Raw genomic sequence first — 20,672 nt, 5'->3', positions numbered from 1 at the left:
AGGGAATCTCTTGCGCTTCACCCGGACCAGGTAGCTCATGCACGAGGGGCACATTGTTGGCATTAACCCAGGCGTCGAAGGACTCAGGCTCTGGATCACCCTTCTCTCTCAAGTACACCACGTCCTCGGCGTACCTGTGAGCCAGTGCCCAGACGCCATAATCCGCGTCCGGGTACAGGGCAGCCCAGGCGATCTTCATCCGGGCGTCATTATCAGCGTCACTTTCAGCAACAAGGCGGTTTTGCTCCGCCTCCAGGGTTGCTGCAAAGTTCTTCTGAGCCTGAGCAGCCTCCTTCTCCAGTTTTTGAACCTTGGTCTTCAGGTTGGTGTTCTCTTCAGAAACACCCTGAAGATTGCCAAGGTCCGTCTGGGCCTTTTTGAGCGCCTCATCAGCCTTTTTGGCACGCTCAGCAGCCTTCTTCTGGGCCTCCTCCGTTCTTGTAGTTAAAATAATCGCTACGAAAAGGTTATTTTCTTGTAGTTGATTAAATTGAGGTAATTCACCAGTAAACACATACTTCCTCCGTTCTTTTTTACTTGACCCGCTTTGACTTTTACACTATTCACCACTCCTCCTTTGATCGTGTTTTGTGAATATTAATTAAAGAACAATGTTTAGGGTAATTTTACCCCGCCACGTGGTCCAATCAGAGGATGACACGTGTCAACCTCAGGATGGCCCAAAGTGGACCAATCCCCGCTTGACACATGTCACTCCAGAAATTAAGGGAAAAAGGCGGCCTTCAGGCCCAAATCCCGAGAAAGCCGCAAAGCGGCGCGGCCCACCAATGATTAGGGTGGAATCCGAGCAGATACCCACCTTAATTTCCGTCCTCTATATTCCTTTTCAAGTTACTAACTTGACCGTCGGAGGCGGAGCTCCAACCACCCGGAGTCTCCGTTATTTTGCAGGTACAGCTCGGCCGGATCAGACTTCGTGTTGTAACTCTCCCGAGGGACAAAAATACCCAAAACAAACAACATATTCATGTAAGATATTTTTAAATTCGTCTCAACAAGTACTATCATAATATATAACTTTTATAATTTTTACTTATCGAGAATTAAAGTTATTGATCGTTAAAGTTTTGCATTGACAAGCGTGATAAAAGAAACAGGTCAAGTAAAAAAAAACAGAAGAAGTATTAAAAAAGTCTATCTTTCCAATCTTGTGTTTCACTCAAGGAAATCTAAATGCGTAACATTGGAAACGAGGACCATTTCCAACAAAAATATAGCTAAATGTAGTCACGTGGACAAGTGTATGTATTAAAACATCAACTTTTAATCATCAATCTACTTTAAACATCCTTAATTCTGTAGAATAATACTTTGCACATTTTTAGACTAAACATGAACACTAACATCTACTCGCAATGTTTTTATTTTTTACAATATTCACAAACTTCATTTAGAACATCTTGTTTTATAATATATTAACTTTAATTTAATTCTTTCATAAATGCATACTCATAACAAATTCTAGTACTCGAGTTAATAAACTCAACTCAATAAAAGATTTTTCTTATTAGTTTTTTATATTGGGTGATCATTTGAATAAACATTTTGCTTGAAATCATTAAAATGTCTTGACATTAGGAATTGGAGTTTAGCTCCCATATAATTCAATTCAACCTTTTTCAGTAGGAAAATTTGTTAAAAATAATCCCAACTTTCACATATTCGCTTTAAATAATCCCAACTTTGGATTATTATTAGGAAAATTTTCCAAAAATAACACCACCTTTCACCGGTCTTCCATAAATGAAACGACCTTTAGATTATTCCAAAATAAAACGACCTTTGATACACATCTGCCAAAAATGAAATGTGACCGGTTGGTAACATGTTTAATAGGTTACATTGGTCAATTTTTTTAACATTTTTTTTTTCTAAAAAAAAACTTTAAAAAAATAATAAAATTAAAAAACAAAACAAAACAAAAAAGAGCAAACCCCTTTAGCCGGCAGCATCTCCACCACCAGCAGCCACCGACGTGCACCCAAATCCACACCCCTGTGCCGGAAAACCCATCTTTCCCCTCTATCAGCCATCTCCACCCCTTCCCCCTTGAACCACCACCAAAAAGTCAAAAACCCCTAAAAACCACCACTTGATTTTGGGGTTTTAGGACTTTCAGGTGGTGGTTCAAGGGGGAAGTGGTTGGAGACGGTCGGTGGAGAGGATAAACGAGTTCGCCGGCATAAAAAGTGAGTTTGGTCATTTTCCGGTGAGGAGAGGAGTGTTTTCGAGGGGAAAGAGAGGGAATTCAGGGTGAGCGGAAGGTGGTTCAGGGGAAGGGGACGGAGGGGTTGGATAGTTGGGCACTATGTCAAGAGAGGGTATCACCGGTGCCTATAAAGGGCTTAGGCTGCTGGCGGTGATGTCGAGCGGTGGTGGGCTGGTGGGGTTGCTATCGGTAAGGGGGAGGGATTTTTCCTTTTTAGTTTTGTTTTTAGTTTTAAAATTTTTTAAAGTTATTTTAATTTAAGTATTGTTTTTAAAATCATTATCATTAAAGAAAAATTAAAAATATTTTAACCAAACACCAAGTAACACATGTCAAATGTAACCTATAAAACATGTTACAGGTTTTACGTTTCATTTTTGGCATATGTGTATCAAAGGACGTTTTATTTTGGAATAATCTAAAGGTCGTTTCATTTATGGAAGACCGATGAAAAGTGTTGTTATTTTTGGCAAATTTTCCTTATTATTAAATAATCCCAACTTTGGGGTGTATTCACTCAAAATAGGCCCATTTGACCGGTAACCTGTTAAACTTTTTTTTTTTTAAATAAAAATTATTGACACGTGTCATCGAGTTAATGGTTGAAAATAAATTTTAAAAAATTCAAGCCAGGTCGCCGGCCACCACAGATCAGCTCTTCCGCGTCGGCACCGCCTTCTCGACACCACTTCCCTAATAACCACCAAACCTGCATATCCTTAAACCCTAGTAACCCCTTAAACGCCTCCTCGCCGCAAAAAAAACCCCCAAACAGCCTTCCCCCCACCATCGAAACCCTAGCGCTAGGGTTCCGATGGTGGGGGCAAAGGTCGTTTGGGGTTTATGTGTGGTGGGGAGGTCGTTTAGAGATTTTGAGGGGGTTTTAGGCTTCGAGATTGGCAGTTTTGGGGGAAGCGGCGCCGGAAAAGGCAGCACAGGAGATCTGACGGGGGAGGGAGCTATAGCCGGCGCATGAATGTGGAAGAGGGTTTTGGCCGTTGTGCTGGTAGTGGGGAAGGTGGTTTGTAGGGTGGTGGCCTGGGGAAGGTGGTTGTTCGTAGGTGGAGGGTGGGAATTTTTTTTTAAAATTAATTTTTAAAATTTTTCAACCAACCACATGGTGACACGTGTCACCTTAACCTATTATAACAACTTAGTAACCGGTTAGGGCCTTTTTTGAGCAAAAGTACCCCAAATTTGGGATTATTTAATAATAATTCAAAGTTGGGATTATTTAAAGCGAATACGTCAAAGTTGGGATTATTTTTTAAAAATTTCCTTTACAATACTCTAATTTTAAACTTCTTTATACTTTTTTCAGTAGGTTAATCACGAGACTTGACTTGTTAGTTATTACGTTACTTATTTTTTATATACTACACAGGTGCTTAAGGAAAATTGTGTACTAATTGGCAATTATCTTTGAAAACATTTATAGAGTGGTGGATCAAATATCATCTACTTCATTATTGTTTGTCTCATGATAAATACACCACCCAAAAAAAAAAAAAAAAAAAAAAAAACAAATTCTTGTATCTTACGGAGTAATATAATTTGTATACAACGACTATTTTTTGGACAATTGACATTTTAAACTATTTGTACTTTCTTTTGTTATATTTTACTTAACAATATTTTGGAGGATCTATGTTTCTGGCACTCACATAATTTTGATGAAGCGATATGTTTCATTTGTTGGTTAATATGTTTCATTTGTTGGCTTCCTTGTGTTGGCTGATATGTTTTTAGTAATGTCTAATTTGTCCCTAGTGTTCTTGACTGAAATCAGACATCAATTGGCTGATATGTTCATTTTAATAGCTGATATGTGTCATTTGTTGGCTAATATGATTAAGAATATACAATACATTTTTATTTCCTTCTCTCTCCTCTTCCTCTCTTTCTTTCTCTTTGTTTCAAATGAGAATAGGGCTTCTCATTAACAACAAACAAATAAAATCTTCATGACCACCGTCGCAACTGCAAACACTCCACCAGCCACTTGCAGCCCCAACTCAATTTGCCACCAGCTCCCTACCTCCTTCACTGTAGCCCCACTTGTAGCCCTAGCTCAATCTGCCACAAGCTCCCTATCTCCTACAATTTGCAAACAATTGCAACCAACAACAACAGAGGAGAGAGAAAGAGAAGGGAAGAGAATAATACACCCTTTGGATTAATTATGATTGTTTTATGCAATTGATGTGAAATACTGATTTTGATTTATTTTGATATGGTAAAAAGGAGAAGCAGAGGAGAGATAAAGAAAAGGGAAGAGAAGAAGGAGAGAGAAAGAGAAGGGAAGAGGAGGACTGTCGCACAAACAACTGGATGCAACTTGTCACACCCAATAGTTTTTGTTAGTTTGTTAGATTTTTCAACTTTCACACATCAATCAGACAATCACATGCATCACGTGAGAGTAGGTTTTTTTTTTTTTTTTTTTTTTGGAAATAGTACACATAGGGCTACTTCGTAATCCAAACCCGAGTTTGAACCCAAATCCAAACCCGACCGAAGGATAGAAAACGTTAGCCAACAAGTAGCATCAATATACGGCACGGCATTGGTGGAATTACTCGCACAAGCACAACAATAGGAGAGAGGAAAGAGTAATAATGTTGTTTTAGACAACGAAGAGGAATATGCTGGAGACTCCTCTTCCGAAGATTCTCACTCCCGCGCGCATCTCCTCTCCTGTGATCCGCATCTACTCTACAATTTAACCACCATTTATTCCATTTTTTTTTTTTTAATTTTAATCATCATAACTTTAATTTTAATTTAATCAACTTTACTTCTTCATTCTAGCTTCTTCCCAAGTTTCTGGGTCTCTGGATTTACCCTTCTTTACTCAGGTATTATTTCTCTTCTTGATATAGTTTGATTGATTAGCATTGCATTTTAGAGTACAATTACTTTTGAACTGGGTTGATCTTATTTTCTTCTTACTAACCTCTAATTTGTTATGGGTGCTTGAAATTATTGTGGTTCTTCATTTTTATGATTACATATTAATTATGTGAATTTTTCTTATGATTGATGAATTATAACAAAAGGGTATTTTTAGATGATGTAGTAGTAGTGAATTACGGAGTAGTAATTTAGTTTGTGATTACAGGTGCCTTTGATTAATCACTTCTTTGATGACAATTATTTAAGTTTGGCTCCAAAATGAGAAAGCAAATGAATGAATGTATGTATCTTATGCAGATGGAAAGTATTGTTATTTAAAGGTGTCTTAGGTATTCGAAAGTTATTTAATCTGAAAAAGATTGACTGTTAGCTTGAATTTTTTAATTAAGGTAGTTTAAAGTGGGATATGATTGTCAATATTACTGTTTAAAGGTTTGAGATTGGTTTCTAATCTGTAATTAAGTTAATTTTGACTTGTCTGATTTACCCTGGAATACTAAAATCTGGTATATTTCTTTAGCAATTAAATTTTCACCCTTTCCCCATTGATTAGACTAAGTAGGAATATGATTCGAATGCGGCCTGAAATAATTGTTGATAAAGTATTTTCAATAGTATTTTGTGAAGTGTAAAATTCGAATATAACATTGACAACTAGGAGACAAATTAAATCTCTATATAAAGCACGTTTTATGTTAACAACATTATAGTTTATAAATTTATCACCCTCTAAAATGAAAGTTGCACGCTATTAAATATAATAGTTATTGGTATCTCTTTGACTCTTATGGTCGTCGAAGGCATATGTTTCAGCTATTTTTGAAAGTGAATTGTTGTGGAAAAACATGTCTTGCAATTCCATCATGATCAAACACTTGTCATATACTTTATATTCTTCTTGCATGTTAACTTATTTTAAATGATGAACTGATGTTTCCTCAATGTGTTATCAACAGAAAATCCAGTTTGAAGCTCTGCCTCGCGGCTGACAACGTAAGTTTCCTGCAGCAACAATTCTTTTGACTGCTACCTGCAAGTTATTGTGGGTAGGCAGTTCATATTTTTATAATTAAATGGAGATGGTTCCCCAGAGTGCATTGAATTCAAGTAGAGCATTAGAGGGTGTGCATGGAGTGCAGGTGGTGCCACATGCTCCATTTGTTGTTGAAGAGGTCACTCAACTCGGGGACCAAAGGCCAACTTGTAAAGATTCCAATACAAGAATTAGTCGACATGTATTGATGCAGTAGGTGAAAGAAAAAAAAAAACACTCTTTTTCCTTTGTTATATTTTCAATAAATTATCATATTTGCTTCGCCTATTGATTTCATCTGAATGATAGCATCTTGGGAAGCTTGACCAGTTGGTCATAAATTTTCCAACAACTTGAATCAATGTTAATAACCTAATGGCTTGTTTGGACATCGTCAGACGCGTGCAGGAGCAAATAGCAATCCGTTTAAGACCTGTCCATTGCTGCCATACCGGTATTTTGGATTCTGATCATTGCATTTATTTGCTAGATTAGATTGCAATGTATATTGTTGAAGGCCACTGGGGATATTCATGGCTATCCTATTTACCTGTAGGTGATCAAAATATTGCTGAAACAGTTGCTAATGTTGTAACATCCCTTCCATTTATTGCTCTTGGAGCCAATGCACCTAGGTAATTCCTTTCTCTTCTTTCCACAGTATCTTTTGTCTGAAACCTTGTGGCTGTGCCTTATCCTGTTTGTATATTGTGGTGCAGGAAAAGTTTCAATTCCAAGCTCTATGCTAATTCTCTGATTGGAGTTGGAGTTGCCTCTAGCATGTATCATTGTTCCAGGGGCAGGATTAGGAAGTTCTTGAGATGGGTTGATTATACCATGATAGCAACTACAACTGTGGTAAGATTGATGTGAATTACCTGCTGATTCCAATTATCTGCACTTGCCTTTACTTTACTAAGAGGCCAAATACTATCAGTGTGAACATAAGATGGTCTTAGAATGAGATAGGCGGGTAGATGAAAATGCTCTTTTACGTAAAATAATTACACTGAAAGGAAAATACATTGTATTAGATTCCATGTTGCCATTATTTTGGGATTGGGGGAGTACTGGTTGTTGATATCATCAAATGGATTGTGAGCAACAGAAGTACTGGACTAAGCATCAGCAAGCAGAATTCTGATGTCTACATAAAGCAATTTTGTCTGGTAGAAATTGAACTTCCAATCTACCTCTGTTTCCTATGATAACCAGAACCATGTTCAAATGGGGTATTTGAGTTTCACTTCCCAAGTACTTCTCTATGTCTCGTCGTGCTTAAAATATAGAAAGTTTAAATTCAGATAATGCATATTAATTTACTGTTAAGGAGGTTGGGGTAAAAAAATTTAAGTTGAAACATCATCCACATATCATTTGGCCGAAGTAAGCAATCATGATTCATGAGAGTTATATTATTTACCATGTACTTCCTTAATTTCTTTTCAGTTGACATTTTTTAACTTTTGGTACTATTCATATACAACTACGTTAATTCGACTTCTTTTTGTGATTTAATGTTAAAGAAAAAACATATTCATATAGGTTCTTGTAAGATCTGTATCAAATTTTTATAATTTATTGTATACGTAATTGAAAGTATTTACCTTTAAAGTATGCGTTGGAAAAGGTGCCTAAAGGTAATGGGTTAACTATAATGAAACAGAGGAAGTAATATGATAAAAACAAGTACTTACAAAGTTTTGCAATTGTTTCAATTCCTCGTTAGTGGAAATTTTAAGAGTATCAACATTCCAAAAAATTAGCTTGTGGCTAAATCAATGTCAGGCACGATGAAGCTTGATCATTGAGTAACATATTGTAATGAACTGGATATTTGTGACAGAAACTAAGGATAAAATTAAATGAACATTTGCAATAAAACCTGGAAATTACATAATGTTAAAGGATAGTTTTTGAGGGATTTTATTATCACACGTCTACACTCTAAAGCAAATAAGAAACTCAAAATATTTTTTCTTCTCTCGCTATCTAATCTCCTCTATATATATAGACCCACTGATTCCCTCCCCCCCCCCCCCCCCCCCCCCCCCCTTTCTAGTTGATTCTTTTTATTTCTATCTCAAGCTAACCCAATAACAGAATAACTACATCATTTTCTAATGTAACCCTTCTCTATACATAATTTATAACACATATAAACCTAGAGAGCGGAAGAGTTTGCAGTTAACAGTTTAACTTGTATTGTTCATGCTAAGTTAGTAGCTTCTTGTTTGGGTTAAAAATGTCCAGTCTATGAATTTTCTTGGGATGATTTGCTAGGCCAGGATCTTTAAATCATCTTAGGCAGGTACTAGGCAGTGGTGGATGTTTGAACAAAGTCAGAGCTTTCACAAAACTATCACAAATGCAAAAGAGGAAAAAAAAAAAAAAAAAAAAGGAAGCTGTGATGAGTGCATTTTTTTATGCAAGTTAAATATAACACTGTAATTACTAGCTTTCTCAGTTGCTATCAGACTGTTTGCTTCTGTATGTATGTTCATTCTAACCTGACACACTCAAATTGTGAAAGAATATCTCTGCTATGAAGCAGGTTAAGCTATCAATTGTGATGCATTTTGATGCTCTTAATACATATGAAACTATTTTACAACTGCTAGTGGCCAGAGGCCAAAGGGTTATCACTCTTGTCAAGCTAGATTTCCTTATAACAGCCAAGAAGAATTATTACCCACCATTTGACAAACATGTTGACAATCATCAGCTATAAATATGATTTCTAGTTATGCAACAGTGTGATTGTTGTAGTATTCTTGTTGTCCACAATCCATATTCCTAATGGTTGGAGTATTCTTGCAGTGTCTTTCGAGAGCACTTAGGAGTGAACATCCTAAACTTCTGATGGCTGCTTCTGCTGTGTGTCTACCATTCCAACCACTTATGGTTTCACTTGTTCATACTGGTTTGATGGAGGTAGTTTCCCACTTTGATATCTCTGCTAAATTTGTTTGGATGAATTTGGATTCCTGTGCTTTAGTGTCTTATAACATCGTATTTTCGACTTTTGACCATGAATTATTCTCCACCATGAATTATTCTCGTATGACATAATTTGCTTGATTATAAATGTGTTCGAGAAATCAGTAATCAAAATATGCACATGGATTCTTTATATTATGGAATGACTGGATCAATAGGTAACCTCTATTTTTTGGAAAAGTTCTTAGCAAGAGCAAGGTAGAAAACAATCTTGACTTTCCTACTATTTTATTTCTTGACTTCATGCAAATATTTGTGTTGTATTAAGGGTAGCTGCCTTTTTTATTTCTAAATTGTTATTTTTAATAGATTTTTTTTAAAAAAAATTTAAATTTTTTAATTTATTTTTTATTTTTTTTTCCTTTTTTGCTGTTGTACTGAAGTTGAGTTTCTCTGTTTCTAGGTAGCATTTGCCCAAAGGGCAATCAAAGATCCAGAATTAAAAATGGCACACAATGTCCACAAGGCATGTTCATTGTTGGGTGGTGTGTTATTTGTTGCTGATGATGTTTTCCCAGAAACTCCGTACCTTCATGCGGCTTGGCATCTTGCTGCAGCTGTTGGAGTTGGCACCTGCAATAGGCTTCTTGAGTAACATGGGCTTTGGCTTATCTATTGGTAATTATAGAGGGTAAAGAGAAAACTAGGATTATTGTATAAAATTATTGAACTATCCTGAGCAATTGGAGTATCTGAAGTGATTAAGGCTGTTATGTATCACAGCGAATTAGGGGGGAACATGTGTATATATTTAAGAATGTAGACTAGTAATTATCAGAAAGGGGAGTTTTTTCGGACCGAGAGGCGAGAGGGTGGAATGTGGGGTTGATGAAGGTGGAAAGAAAGAAGTGAAATGAGTATGTAATGCAGTAACGGCAACTATTGTTGCCTTAGGAACTCAGTCTTGCATTCTTTGGAACTTGTAAACTGTTATGTTTGTTATGGTAGTCAAGACCAATCAATATTTTTTAAAGCATAAGATTGGAACTTCTCATTGAATATATTCCATTATGAAATTGATACAGTGGACATTAGATGGATTTTGTCTGAGCAAGCGTCTCTGTGACTAGGCTGAATTGATATAAGCACTAAAATTTGTGTCATGACTGCAATCATCCACCATTCCGCATTGCATAAGCACGGAAGTTATGGACTGATGACAGTTATGTACCTCTTTTCAGTATATTTGCCTTTCCCTCCAAAAGACTATTTGGCAGTTATGGACTAAAGTGAATAATACTCCGGACATTAACAGTAGAAGAAAAATCCTAGCTACAAACTGAGAGTTTTGCTGGATTTGAAGTAAATCTTCTTGTCAAACTTGTAAGGCACATTGTTAATTTCTCCTATATCCAACACTTTGATATTGATTTTATACCATTTATAAGCTGTTTGAACGACGACTTTAAAACAATGAGAAATACAAATGGATACAGCAAGACAGTCAATAAATTGCCATTTAAACGTCGTAGTACATATTCTAACATACATAATCTTTTAAAAAACAATTTTTTTATAATCAAAATGGTGCAACTCTAACTATGAAGTAAAACTTGCAAATGCGCCAAACAGTCGATAGAACAGGCCAGTGGATGTGTTGGATCAAGAAACATATATGGGCTCTGGCTCCTGCTTTCTTCTGATCCTGCAAGCACGGGAAAGATGGAATACAATTAGAATCAATATATGGAAACTCAAACAATTGGACTTTGTTTCTGAACAACCTGTCAGATGGCCATCGCCAACAGCATAGTTATACAAAATAATAACACTACAGATCATTCACATACTGCAACTATCAGGAACATAAAATTTTAAACATGCTTCTTAACAAGGCAATATCAGCCATTGGTTTCTAATTGTCAGATAAACAAAAAATTATAATAATCATCGTCCCCTCACCCACCTAAAATGGAAAGCATTCTCTGTCTTTCCCAAACTAGCGCCTAAGAGAGGGGGGGGGGGTGGAAAGTGGAAATTGCAGCACCAGGGAAAGAAAACACAAATTCAGACTGTTTTAAATAGCTACTATAGAAAATCCTGCAAGCATTCTCTATATTAACGTTGTGTTTGGATTCGTACAGAAATGGAGAAGGAGAAAGAGAAAGTGAGGGATACATCTTTCCCTTGTTTCGATGACTTGGATAGGGAAAAAAAGAGAATTGGAGGATTTATTTAACCTCCCTGTTTGATAAACTAAGGCCTTTTCAGTGTAGAAAAGATTTGGAAAGAAACGGCAAGCTCACTTCTTTCCTCTCCTGACCTCCCTTTCTTTTTTCTCTCCCCTCCCCTCCCCTCCATTTCCTTCCAAAAAAGCTATCAAAACACAGTGTCTGCGAAATGTTGCAATACCTAAGCAATTCAAGCATTAATGGTGTATTAACTGTATTTGGATAGGAATAAAAGTCAAGCTATAATGAATTTGACTTTATGGCTGGAAAATGAAACAAGGTGTATTTAAAAGAAAATGTTTTATTACTTGCTCCATTTCTTCATACACAGAGTTGAAAAATAGTAGAAAGTAATAAAATATGAAGAAATGGAGTTGGTAGAAAAATAAAGTATGATAGTTGGTAGGAGAGAGAATCTAATTATATTATGAAAAATTGATAAAAATAATCCCAATTGTTGTTGGTTCGCTCAAAATAATCCCAACTTTGAACTATTTTTAAATAATCCAAACTTTGGGGGTTGTTCGCTTTAAACAGTCCTAACCAGTCACCTAATCTACTATATTGGGTCATGGGACACGTGGCACCACAAGATTGGTTGAAAATTTTAAATTAAAAAAATAAAACAGCCCACCACGACAACCTCCCTACCACCACCCATAAGTTGCTGCCGAACCCCTAACCACCACCATCGAACCTCCCTAACGCCGGTGCCGGCTCCCGAACCATCCCTCCCTCACGCCGGCATTTCCCTCCTTCCCCTTAAATCACCTAACCTCCACCGTAATAAAAACCGAAACCCTTAAAAAAAAACTCATCCCACCGCACAAACCACCCAAATTGGCGCTCCCCCACCCTTGGAACACTAGCGCTAGGGTTTTGAAGGTGGGGGAACTTCGATTTAGGTGGTTTGCGCAGTGGGCTGGTTTTTTTTTAGGATTTCAGTTTTAGACTTGGGAGGTTTCATGGTGGGGTTTTGGGGGAAAGGGAGTCGGGAAAGGGTGGTGCCATCAGTAGGGGAGGGAGACTGTTCTAGCCGGTGGGGGAGGGGATCTAGGCGGCGGGTGGGAGGAGAGACGCCGCCACGCCGGACGTGGGTGGTGGTGGGGTTGTCGTGGGTGGTAGTGGGGTTGCCTTTTTTCTTAATTTATTTTCAACCATTTACGTGGTGACACGTGTCACTTAAACAACAAAAAAATTACCTCTTCTACAGGTTACCGGTCACTTGGGACCATTTTGAGTGAATTGGGATTATTTTGAGCAAACCGGCAAAAGTTGGGATTATTTTTATCAATTTTTCCAAAATATTAAAGTATGATAGTTGGAGGTCCACTAGGAGAGAAAAAGTCAATAAAATATTGTAAAAGGTTTCCAAAAAAGGAAATGGTGCAAGTAATAAAATACGGCCGCAAAAAAAAAAAGTGGAACAAGTAATAAAATACAAAGGGAGTACTACATAAAAGGGTGTATAGTAGGTATTACTTCCTCTGTTTTTCATAGTTGCAACACACCTTTTTTGGCACGCTGTGTGAGAAAGTGATGGATTAGGCTATAAAATTTAAACTGAAGCAACTTAACACTGTGTTTTTATCGGTGCTAAGATTGTTTCAAATAATTTATTTGTTTACCTAGTCTAATATCTTTGAAGTGCGTGTCAAAGTGGTGTGTTGTAACTTTGTAAGTAAATATAGAAATGGAGGAAGCATCTAACAATATTTCCTGTTATATTCTCCAAGGGTAAATTAGAACCTCATCAAACACATTAGGCATCACTGATCATACAGTGGAAAAAGTGAGCAAACATTTCAATACATATTAATAAAATAAAAAGATTCTAGAATGCAGAAATTATCCAGACAACTCACCAATTATCTCCAGCCCACTTGCAACCATCAGTGTCCACCACATGCAAACTATAAGCATGCCTTGAACTCGGTGACTGGTTCTCAAAACTACAGTGAAGCATATCCAAAGATAAGAAAAAACACATTGTACACTGAGTGTTTAAAAAGAAGTCATGAGAGTTGACTAACCTCTGATGAATAAGATCACCATGAATGACTACCAAGGAACCAGCTTTAACTTCAATTGGAACAAAATCATTCTGGTCGTAAGATGGAGATGGGCAGTCAAAATGTACCCCTTCGTCATCTCTAATGAATCTTCTCACAAGGCCCTCTGAAAATTTAGTTTAAGAAATTAAAATTATGATATGCATGGATTTTTTAGACCACAGATTATATCAGAAGGTCATGTACTTTTTTGAGAACCAGGGATTGCCCAAAGGCAGCCATTGATCACTGTGGCATCTTCTAGTGCAAGCCACAATCCTGTACATGTTGGTGGTTCTGTATAAAGAAATGAATTATCTTGGTGTGGCACCACTTCTCCACCAATACCTGGTTGCTGAAAATGGAAATCTTACAATCAGCTAATACTTCACTATTAGATACCTAATTCTAGTTTTATCCTTTCTTGCATCAGTATACCCTATAATAAACAAGAGAAGCAGACATTTGGTGCCCTTAACCAAATTTAAATTTCATTTAACCCCTCTTCTGACAGGTATATACTTTGTAGTTTGCACATAAAGAGCATCTTTTAGCTTACAATTTTACAAGGACATTTATCCGACTCAGCTAACCAAGGCTATACAATATCCAATTACATGATTGATTTTGTTGTTACTCCCTCCGTGTTATAATAAGTGTTACACTTCCTTTTTATGGAAAAGAACTACATTTTAATATTATATCTTTCTCTTTCATGGTCCCCAAAATACGCAGGGAGTATTAATTATTATGCCTACTAATAGCATCTTAAAGAAAGCCTTAGGTATGAAATGGTAACTTCATAAATAGTATTTTCCAAAGAAAATGATATGCATTAGATAAAGGAATGTCCGTAGATCACAGAGAATTTCATCTTTAAGTGAAATTTAACTTAAAAACTTTCTTAATGGAACATAAGATCATGTGTAGGTTCTTTTAAACTCACAATTTGCTTTGACGACTTTTCAGGTCAGTTGTCCTTTCTGGGGAGAAGGAGAGAGTTTACCATGGCTCACTAGAAGGCTCAAATTTTTAGGAAGTAAGAGGCAACCTCTCTATTAAAAAATACATGCATCTATGAAGAATCTGCTATAACAAAAAACTACTAATCTAAATCATCAATACAGGTCTTAGTATCAACTTGCAGCAATAATTTCCAAGCAACTGACTCTGTTCTGCCTTTTCTATGTCACGTCTTTGCCTCATTGAGCCAGGGAGTGATCCTAATTCCCAGGATGCTAGTATCCCTACTAGCAAGATTATCATAAAAAAAAAAAAGGCAAAATTGGCCTCAACACTCTGAACTTTGGCTTGGGTGCACTCAGCACCCTGAACTAAGAAAAATAGCCAAAACACCATGAAGTATTAGCATGGGTGCACTTAGCACCATACAAGAAATTTTCCGGCCAAAAGTGGCCGGATTCCGGCAACTTTTTTTTTTTTAATAAAAAATGTTTTTTTTTTAATAAAAAATGTTTTTTTTTAATAAAAAATGTTTTTTTTATAAAAAAATGTTATTTTTCTTCTTCTTCTTCTTCTTCTTATTATTATTATTATTAATATTATTATTATTTTTACGAAAATACCTCGATTTGTGTGTTGTTATTTTTTTGACGGAAATTGTGTAGGTAAAGTTTCAGGGTCATTTTTACCCTTAATGGGTCCAAATTTAGCTCAGATTTTGCAAAAAAAAAACGAAAATACCTCGTTTTGCGTGTCGAGAAATATCTAAGTAGCTAAGACACGCAAATCGAGATATTTTTTGACACGTAAAACGAGGTATTTCTATTATTTGTTTGCGAATTCAGAGCTTAATTTGGATCCATTAAGGATAAAAATGACCCCCGAAACCTTACCCGAACAATTTCCGTCACAAAAAATAACAATACGCAAATCGAGATATTCCTCGACACGCAAAACGAGGTATTTCCATTACTTTTTTGTAAATTCCGAGCTTAATTTGGATCCATAAAGGGTAAAAATGACCCCCGAAACCTTACCCGAACTATTTTCGTAAAAAAAAAAATAACAACACGCAAATCGAGGTATTTTTGAAATAATAATAATAATTACAATAAAAATATTAAATAATAATAATAATGATGATGATGATGATAATAATAATAATAATAATAATAATAATAATAATAATAATAACATATTTTTATTAAAAAAAAAAAAAAGTCGCCGGAATCCGACCACTTTTGGCCGGAAAATTTCTTGTATGGTGCTAAATGCACCCATGCCAATACTTCAGGGTGTTTTGGCTATTTTTCTTACTTCAAGGTGCTGAGTGCACCCAAGCCAAAGTTCAGAGTGTTCAGGCCAATTTTGCCAAAAAAAAAATAATAACATTCCCTGCCAGGGGCGGACCCATGAAGGAACAAGGGGGGACCATTGTCCCCCCACTTTCGGGAAAAAAAAAAAAAAAAAAAAAAAAAAACAGAGGAAAAAAAATTTTAGGAAAAAAAATAAAACTGGAAAAATAGTTATATAAAATTGAGTATAAAAATAAACAAGAAGTTTGCCTTAGCTAAGTTGGTAGTGGGCTAAAAATAATATATCAAGGGGCCCAATTTCAGGTTTATCAAGGTTCGAATCCCCCTTGTAATATCAATTTTTTTTTTTTAGTGTTTTATTTTAAGTTATTTTGACTTTTACCACCCGTAAAAAAAACGAAAAATTTGGTATTACCACCTCCATAAAAAAAGTTTTATTTTACGACCACATAAAAAAAAAAAAAAAAAAAAAAAAAAAAAAAAAAAATTGGCTTTTACCACCAATCACCTCCAACTAACGGATTTCGTCCATAAATCCGTTAGGGGCGTACCATGTCCATGTGTCACCATATTATTGGGTTTTGTTTTTTTATTTGTTAATTTATTTATTTTATTACCCAATAATATGGTGACACGTGGACATGATAGGCCCCACTAACGAATTTATGGTCAGAATCCGTTAGTTGGCGGTGATTGGTGGTAAAAGTCAATTTTCATTTTTTTTTTTATGTGGTGATAAAATAAAACTTTTTTTTTTATGGAGGTGGTAAAAGCAATTAAGTTGTTTTTAGAGGTGGTAAAAATAAAAAATTCCTTTATTTTAACCAAACCACTCGACTACTCCCTTATTCCTATTTCTCAACCACAAGGCACGAACCACCACCCACGCGACCACGAGTCACGGACTGCGGCGAGCATCTTCGGCAAATGTTTGCTAAGAAATTAACATCACAAGATAATATGGCATTCGACTACTCCCTTATTCCTATTTCCCAACCAAACCCAAATTACTTGTATTGTGTACCCGTTTTTTTTTTAAATTGATGTTAGTTGAATTATCGAAATTGTCCCCCCATTGTCAAATTTCTAGGTCCGCCACTGTCTTGGCTATATTGGTATAACAGATGTCAATGGTGCAACATATGCTTAACTTTTAAATAAAGCATCCACCCTTAGGACTGAGTCGGTTTCTAATTGCAATTCTTTCCACTATTGACTTTATGAGTTGAAATTCTTTCACAGTTTTTGAATGGAAAGACCAGAAAGTGAGAACAACAACATGGGATAAATGCAGCTATACCTTGAAGATGTACATAGACTGAACAACTGCTGGCCTTTTGTAACCTAAACTTGAGAGCAAGCTTGAGAAACTCTTTGAGGAGGAAAACTCTTTGAAAACTGGATCCAGTTCATGTAGAGCTGCAGTGGCAATTTAAAAAGACTTATTCAAATGTCAAAATGTATTAATACAAAATCTTTATACAAGGAAAATAAACTGGAACCTTTACAACCATCCTTTTGAAAGAGGTGAGAGGCAGCTACATAGACCAAAAAGAAACAAGAAAAAGATTACCAATAATGTTACCCATACAATAACATACCATGGCCAACTTTATTGATAGAAAGCTCTTTAGGCTGCTTTAGTTTGCCGTCCTCGTCAAATGCTTTCTCTAAATAAAACCAGAGCATCAAAATCAGGACATAGAAGTCAGTAATGTTTTTGAAAGCAATATGGAACATGTATATCAATAAAAATTGACCTCTTGAGGAAAACAATACAAGACAAAAACCTCTTATTCGTGAAAAGTGAAAACACACCTATCTCACCTAGATAGAATCTTCTACAATAACAGAATTCTAAGATATTCATCTCTGTTATAAATATCAGGAAGTTTCATTTACCCTTCTTTCACCAAAAATATCAGGAACCTTAAATTTATTTATTTATTTAATTTATTTCCCCTTCTTTTCTATTTTCTTTTACCCCTTCACCCCACCCCCCCTCTTCCCCAAAACTCCCTTTCATTTGCAGGGGGGGGGGGGGGGTAAATTTGTTATGGCAATAATGCTGATATGACAACCAATGTGACACTGGTAGAAACAAACAATTTTCGCACCTTTTGAATATTAGCAACGTGGACATGATATTTATAATCTCATGCAAATATTCTGAGCATGATCAATAATCCGAACCAAGAACTGAAACAGCAAGCCTTTTTGAACCATGATGCAACCACATTCAAGCAATCAAACTTCCTATCAAATAGAAAAATGCAGATAGTAAAATCTGCATTCAGCAACTGTCCACTCAAGCAAACTTTGATCCAACAAATTCAATCAACTATGATCAAATATCCATCTAAAATAATCAAGGGACTGCATGACAATATTTCAGACCTCATGGAAATTACGATTCATACAAACAATAACGAAAATACGTTTCAAAATACTAGGATACTCCTTGCTAATGCCACCAAATGAGTTTAACACCCATGATCCTATACTGTCTAACTGTCTTGCTTGTTTATTTACTGTATAAACAAAGTTTTAAACAAAGCACAGAAACTTTAGAGATAAATCAGAAAGCCAACACCAGCAATTTACTACATAATTAAAGGGGTATCATGGAATGAAAAGAATCAATTAAAGGGGTATCATGCACAATAATTACTACTATTCTACCCTTTGCTTCTCGGATTACCATCTTGATTTATAATTCAAGCTTCTTTAACATCAAACTTTGATCAATTAACTAAGCCAAAAGCATCTTTTCTATGAGTCTTTAGCGTTATAGAAAACATCCAACTTTGATCAATTAACTACGCCACAAAACATCAAACTTTGATCAATTAACTAAGCCACAAAGCATCTTTTCTATAAGTCTTTAGCGTTATAGAAAACATCCAACTTCGATCAATTAACTAAGCCACAAAACATCAAACTTTAATCAATTAACATCTTTAAGGTATCATATTGCTCTATTAATGAATACATACACTTTCAACAAATTATATACGAAATTCAAGTAAGTTTTGAATAAACAAATAATCTCATAGAATATATAATCAATGCAAGTAAACTCAATACCTTCAAAGAAAAACGAAATCTTCTCAGCGCTATCAAAAAAGTAATTATCTTTGGCATGACTCTGATCACCAAACATACAATAACAATAATCAAATTAATATATTCAAACGAAAAAGAGTGAATCTGATTAAATAAGTCAAACTAAAAAATGGGTTGAGCAGAACAAACATGATCTTTAGTAGAGAAGATAACAGAAGAAGAGGAATCAAAATCATGAAGTAATTGTTCCATTCTGGTCCTCATTGACTTAATTTCATCTGGGTTTGCAAATGAATCCAATACCAAATATCCTGCAAAAAATTGAAATTGAAATTGAATTAAAGAAGAAGGTGAGAAGAGAGATGAAGAGATGAAGAAGTGGTGAATTGGGTGACCTTGAGAATTGAAAAAATCAAGCTGAATAGGGTTTAAACTGCCGGGAATTGCCATCTTTCAATTCGGCAACTTTGGGTTTGAAATCTGAATTATAGCAAAGTTACGTACTAGAGATTGGAGAAAGAGAAATTCCTATTTCATCACCGTTATGAAGGTTACTAATCTCTTAATCCAATAGTTAGACGCTACACTCGTAATCACCGTACACTTAGGCCCTGTTTGGTAGTTAGCTTATTGGGGGTATATTAGCTTATTTGACTAACTTTAGCTGATTGACTAGTCAAACAAACTAATACAAGTGTTTGGTACCAAGCTTATTGAAAGAGCTTATTCCACTAAATAATCTCTTTTTGAAAAAGCTCATTTTAGGAGCTTTTTCAATTAGCTTATTCATTAATTATTGTGAAATTACACTTATAACCTCATTTAATTTAAAATCCTATCTAAACTACCTACCCCACAATTAGCTTATTGGTCATTTCACATACTCAGTCACCTTTAAGCTATCAGCTATTTACCAAACACTTTTATATAATCAGTTAATACAATAAGTTAGTCAAATCAGGTAATAAAATCAGCTAGTCAAAATCAGCTAACTCAATCAGCTTCAGCTTTCAGCTTTCTCCCAAACAGGGCCTTAATAATTTAACACGAGTACATGAGTAACACGACCACCTCCAAAAGATAATAAAATGTTTTAAAAAACAAGTATTGTATTAATATCAATTATCAAAGATAGGTCAGTAGTCTGCAACATGAATCAATAAATTAAGGGTTCGTTTGGCATTACTGTTGTTTTCTGTTTTTCTGTTTTTTGTTTTCTAAAAGTATATGATATGTGTCCCATAATGAATCAAAAATTATATAAACTTATCAAAATAATGATAATTTTGAAAACTAACAATAGAAAAGTGGAAACACCTTTTTCTTGTTTTCTGTTTTTGGTTTTTGGTTTTAAAAAAAACAGAAAACTGAAAACCAAAACTGATGCCAAACAAAAATTTTAATCTTAAAAATAAGTTGACTACGTGACTAAAAAAATTGTCAAAAAAAATAAAAAAAAAATAAAAAAACAGAAATTTCACCAAATGCCCCTAAGTTATTTTTTTATTCACCTTCTATAACAATTTTCAAATTCACCGTATACACTTGATTTTAACAAAATTGTCACCAAATGCCCTTAATGAGTAACAGTGTTAACCTCCGTTAGTCATTAAGAATAAATATGTCACGTGGCATGCTGGGATTGGTTTTCTTTTAATTTAATTATTAATATAATTATATTTAATATTAAAAAAAAAAAAACCCAGCTACCTCCCTTCCCCATCAACCCAGCCCTTTGCCAGTTGATCGCCGACATCCACCCCCTCCTCCGCATCGGTGTCGGCATCCACCCCCTCCCTCCTCTATTCCCCACCGCGACAAACACCAAAACCCCAATCGAAAAACCCTATTCTCTCTCCCTAATAAATCCATCCCACAGCCAGCGTCCAAGAACCCCTCCCCGCACCGGTGAACCTAAATCGCCAT

At 35.6% G+C, this 20,672-nt stretch overlaps 2 protein-coding genes across 4 annotated transcripts; one reads left to right on the top strand and one right to left on the bottom strand.

The window, feature by feature from the left end:
- Positions 1 to 4,732: 4,732 nt before the first annotated feature.
- LOC145556646 (uncharacterized) lies at positions 4,733 to 10,213 on the top strand. 3 transcript variants are annotated; one of them, XM_081618315.1, is made up of 8 exons: positions 4,741 to 5,088; positions 6,103 to 6,139; positions 6,286 to 6,392; positions 6,578 to 6,633; positions 6,736 to 6,814; positions 6,899 to 7,037; positions 9,000 to 9,113; positions 9,583 to 10,213. In XM_081618315.1, exons 3-8 carry the CDS (start codon positions 6,388 to 6,390, stop codon positions 9,772 to 9,774), a joined length of 585 nt encoding a protein of 194 aa, XP_081474441.1. In that variant the 5' UTR covers positions 4,741 to 5,088; positions 6,103 to 6,139; positions 6,286 to 6,387; the 3' UTR covers positions 9,775 to 10,213. The 3 variants fall into 3 exon arrangements, with proteins under 3 accessions (XP_081474427.1, XP_081474441.1, XP_081474434.1); XM_081618308.1 differs by having other exon boundaries at positions 4,742 to 5,088; positions 6,238 to 6,392; XM_081618301.1 differs by having other exon boundaries at positions 4,733 to 5,088; positions 6,103 to 6,392.
- Positions 10,214 to 10,610: 397 nt separating this feature from the next.
- Positions 10,611 to 19,275, bottom strand: LOC145592060 (phytanoyl-CoA dioxygenase-like). Its single transcript, XM_081648549.1, has 9 exons — positions 19,142 to 19,275; positions 18,936 to 19,057; positions 18,768 to 18,828; positions 17,282 to 17,350; positions 16,981 to 17,099; positions 13,609 to 13,756; positions 13,384 to 13,528; positions 13,216 to 13,302; positions 10,611 to 10,824 (listed from the first exon to the last, which is right to left on the bottom strand). The coding sequence occupies exons 1-9, from the start codon at positions 19,194 to 19,196 to the stop codon at positions 10,782 to 10,784; spliced, it is 849 nt and encodes a 282-aa protein (XP_081504675.1). The 5' UTR covers positions 19,197 to 19,275; the 3' UTR covers positions 10,611 to 10,781.
- Positions 19,276 to 20,672: the final 1,397 nt, after the last annotated feature.

This window comes from Chenopodium album, chromosome 1 (assembly GCF_948465745.1).
Source record: "Chenopodium album chromosome 1, dcCheAlbu1.1, whole genome shotgun sequence".
Lineage (NCBI taxonomy): Eukaryota > Viridiplantae > Streptophyta > Magnoliopsida > Caryophyllales > Amaranthaceae > Chenopodium > Chenopodium album.
This window is presented reverse-complemented; position numbering and strand designations above follow the sequence as displayed.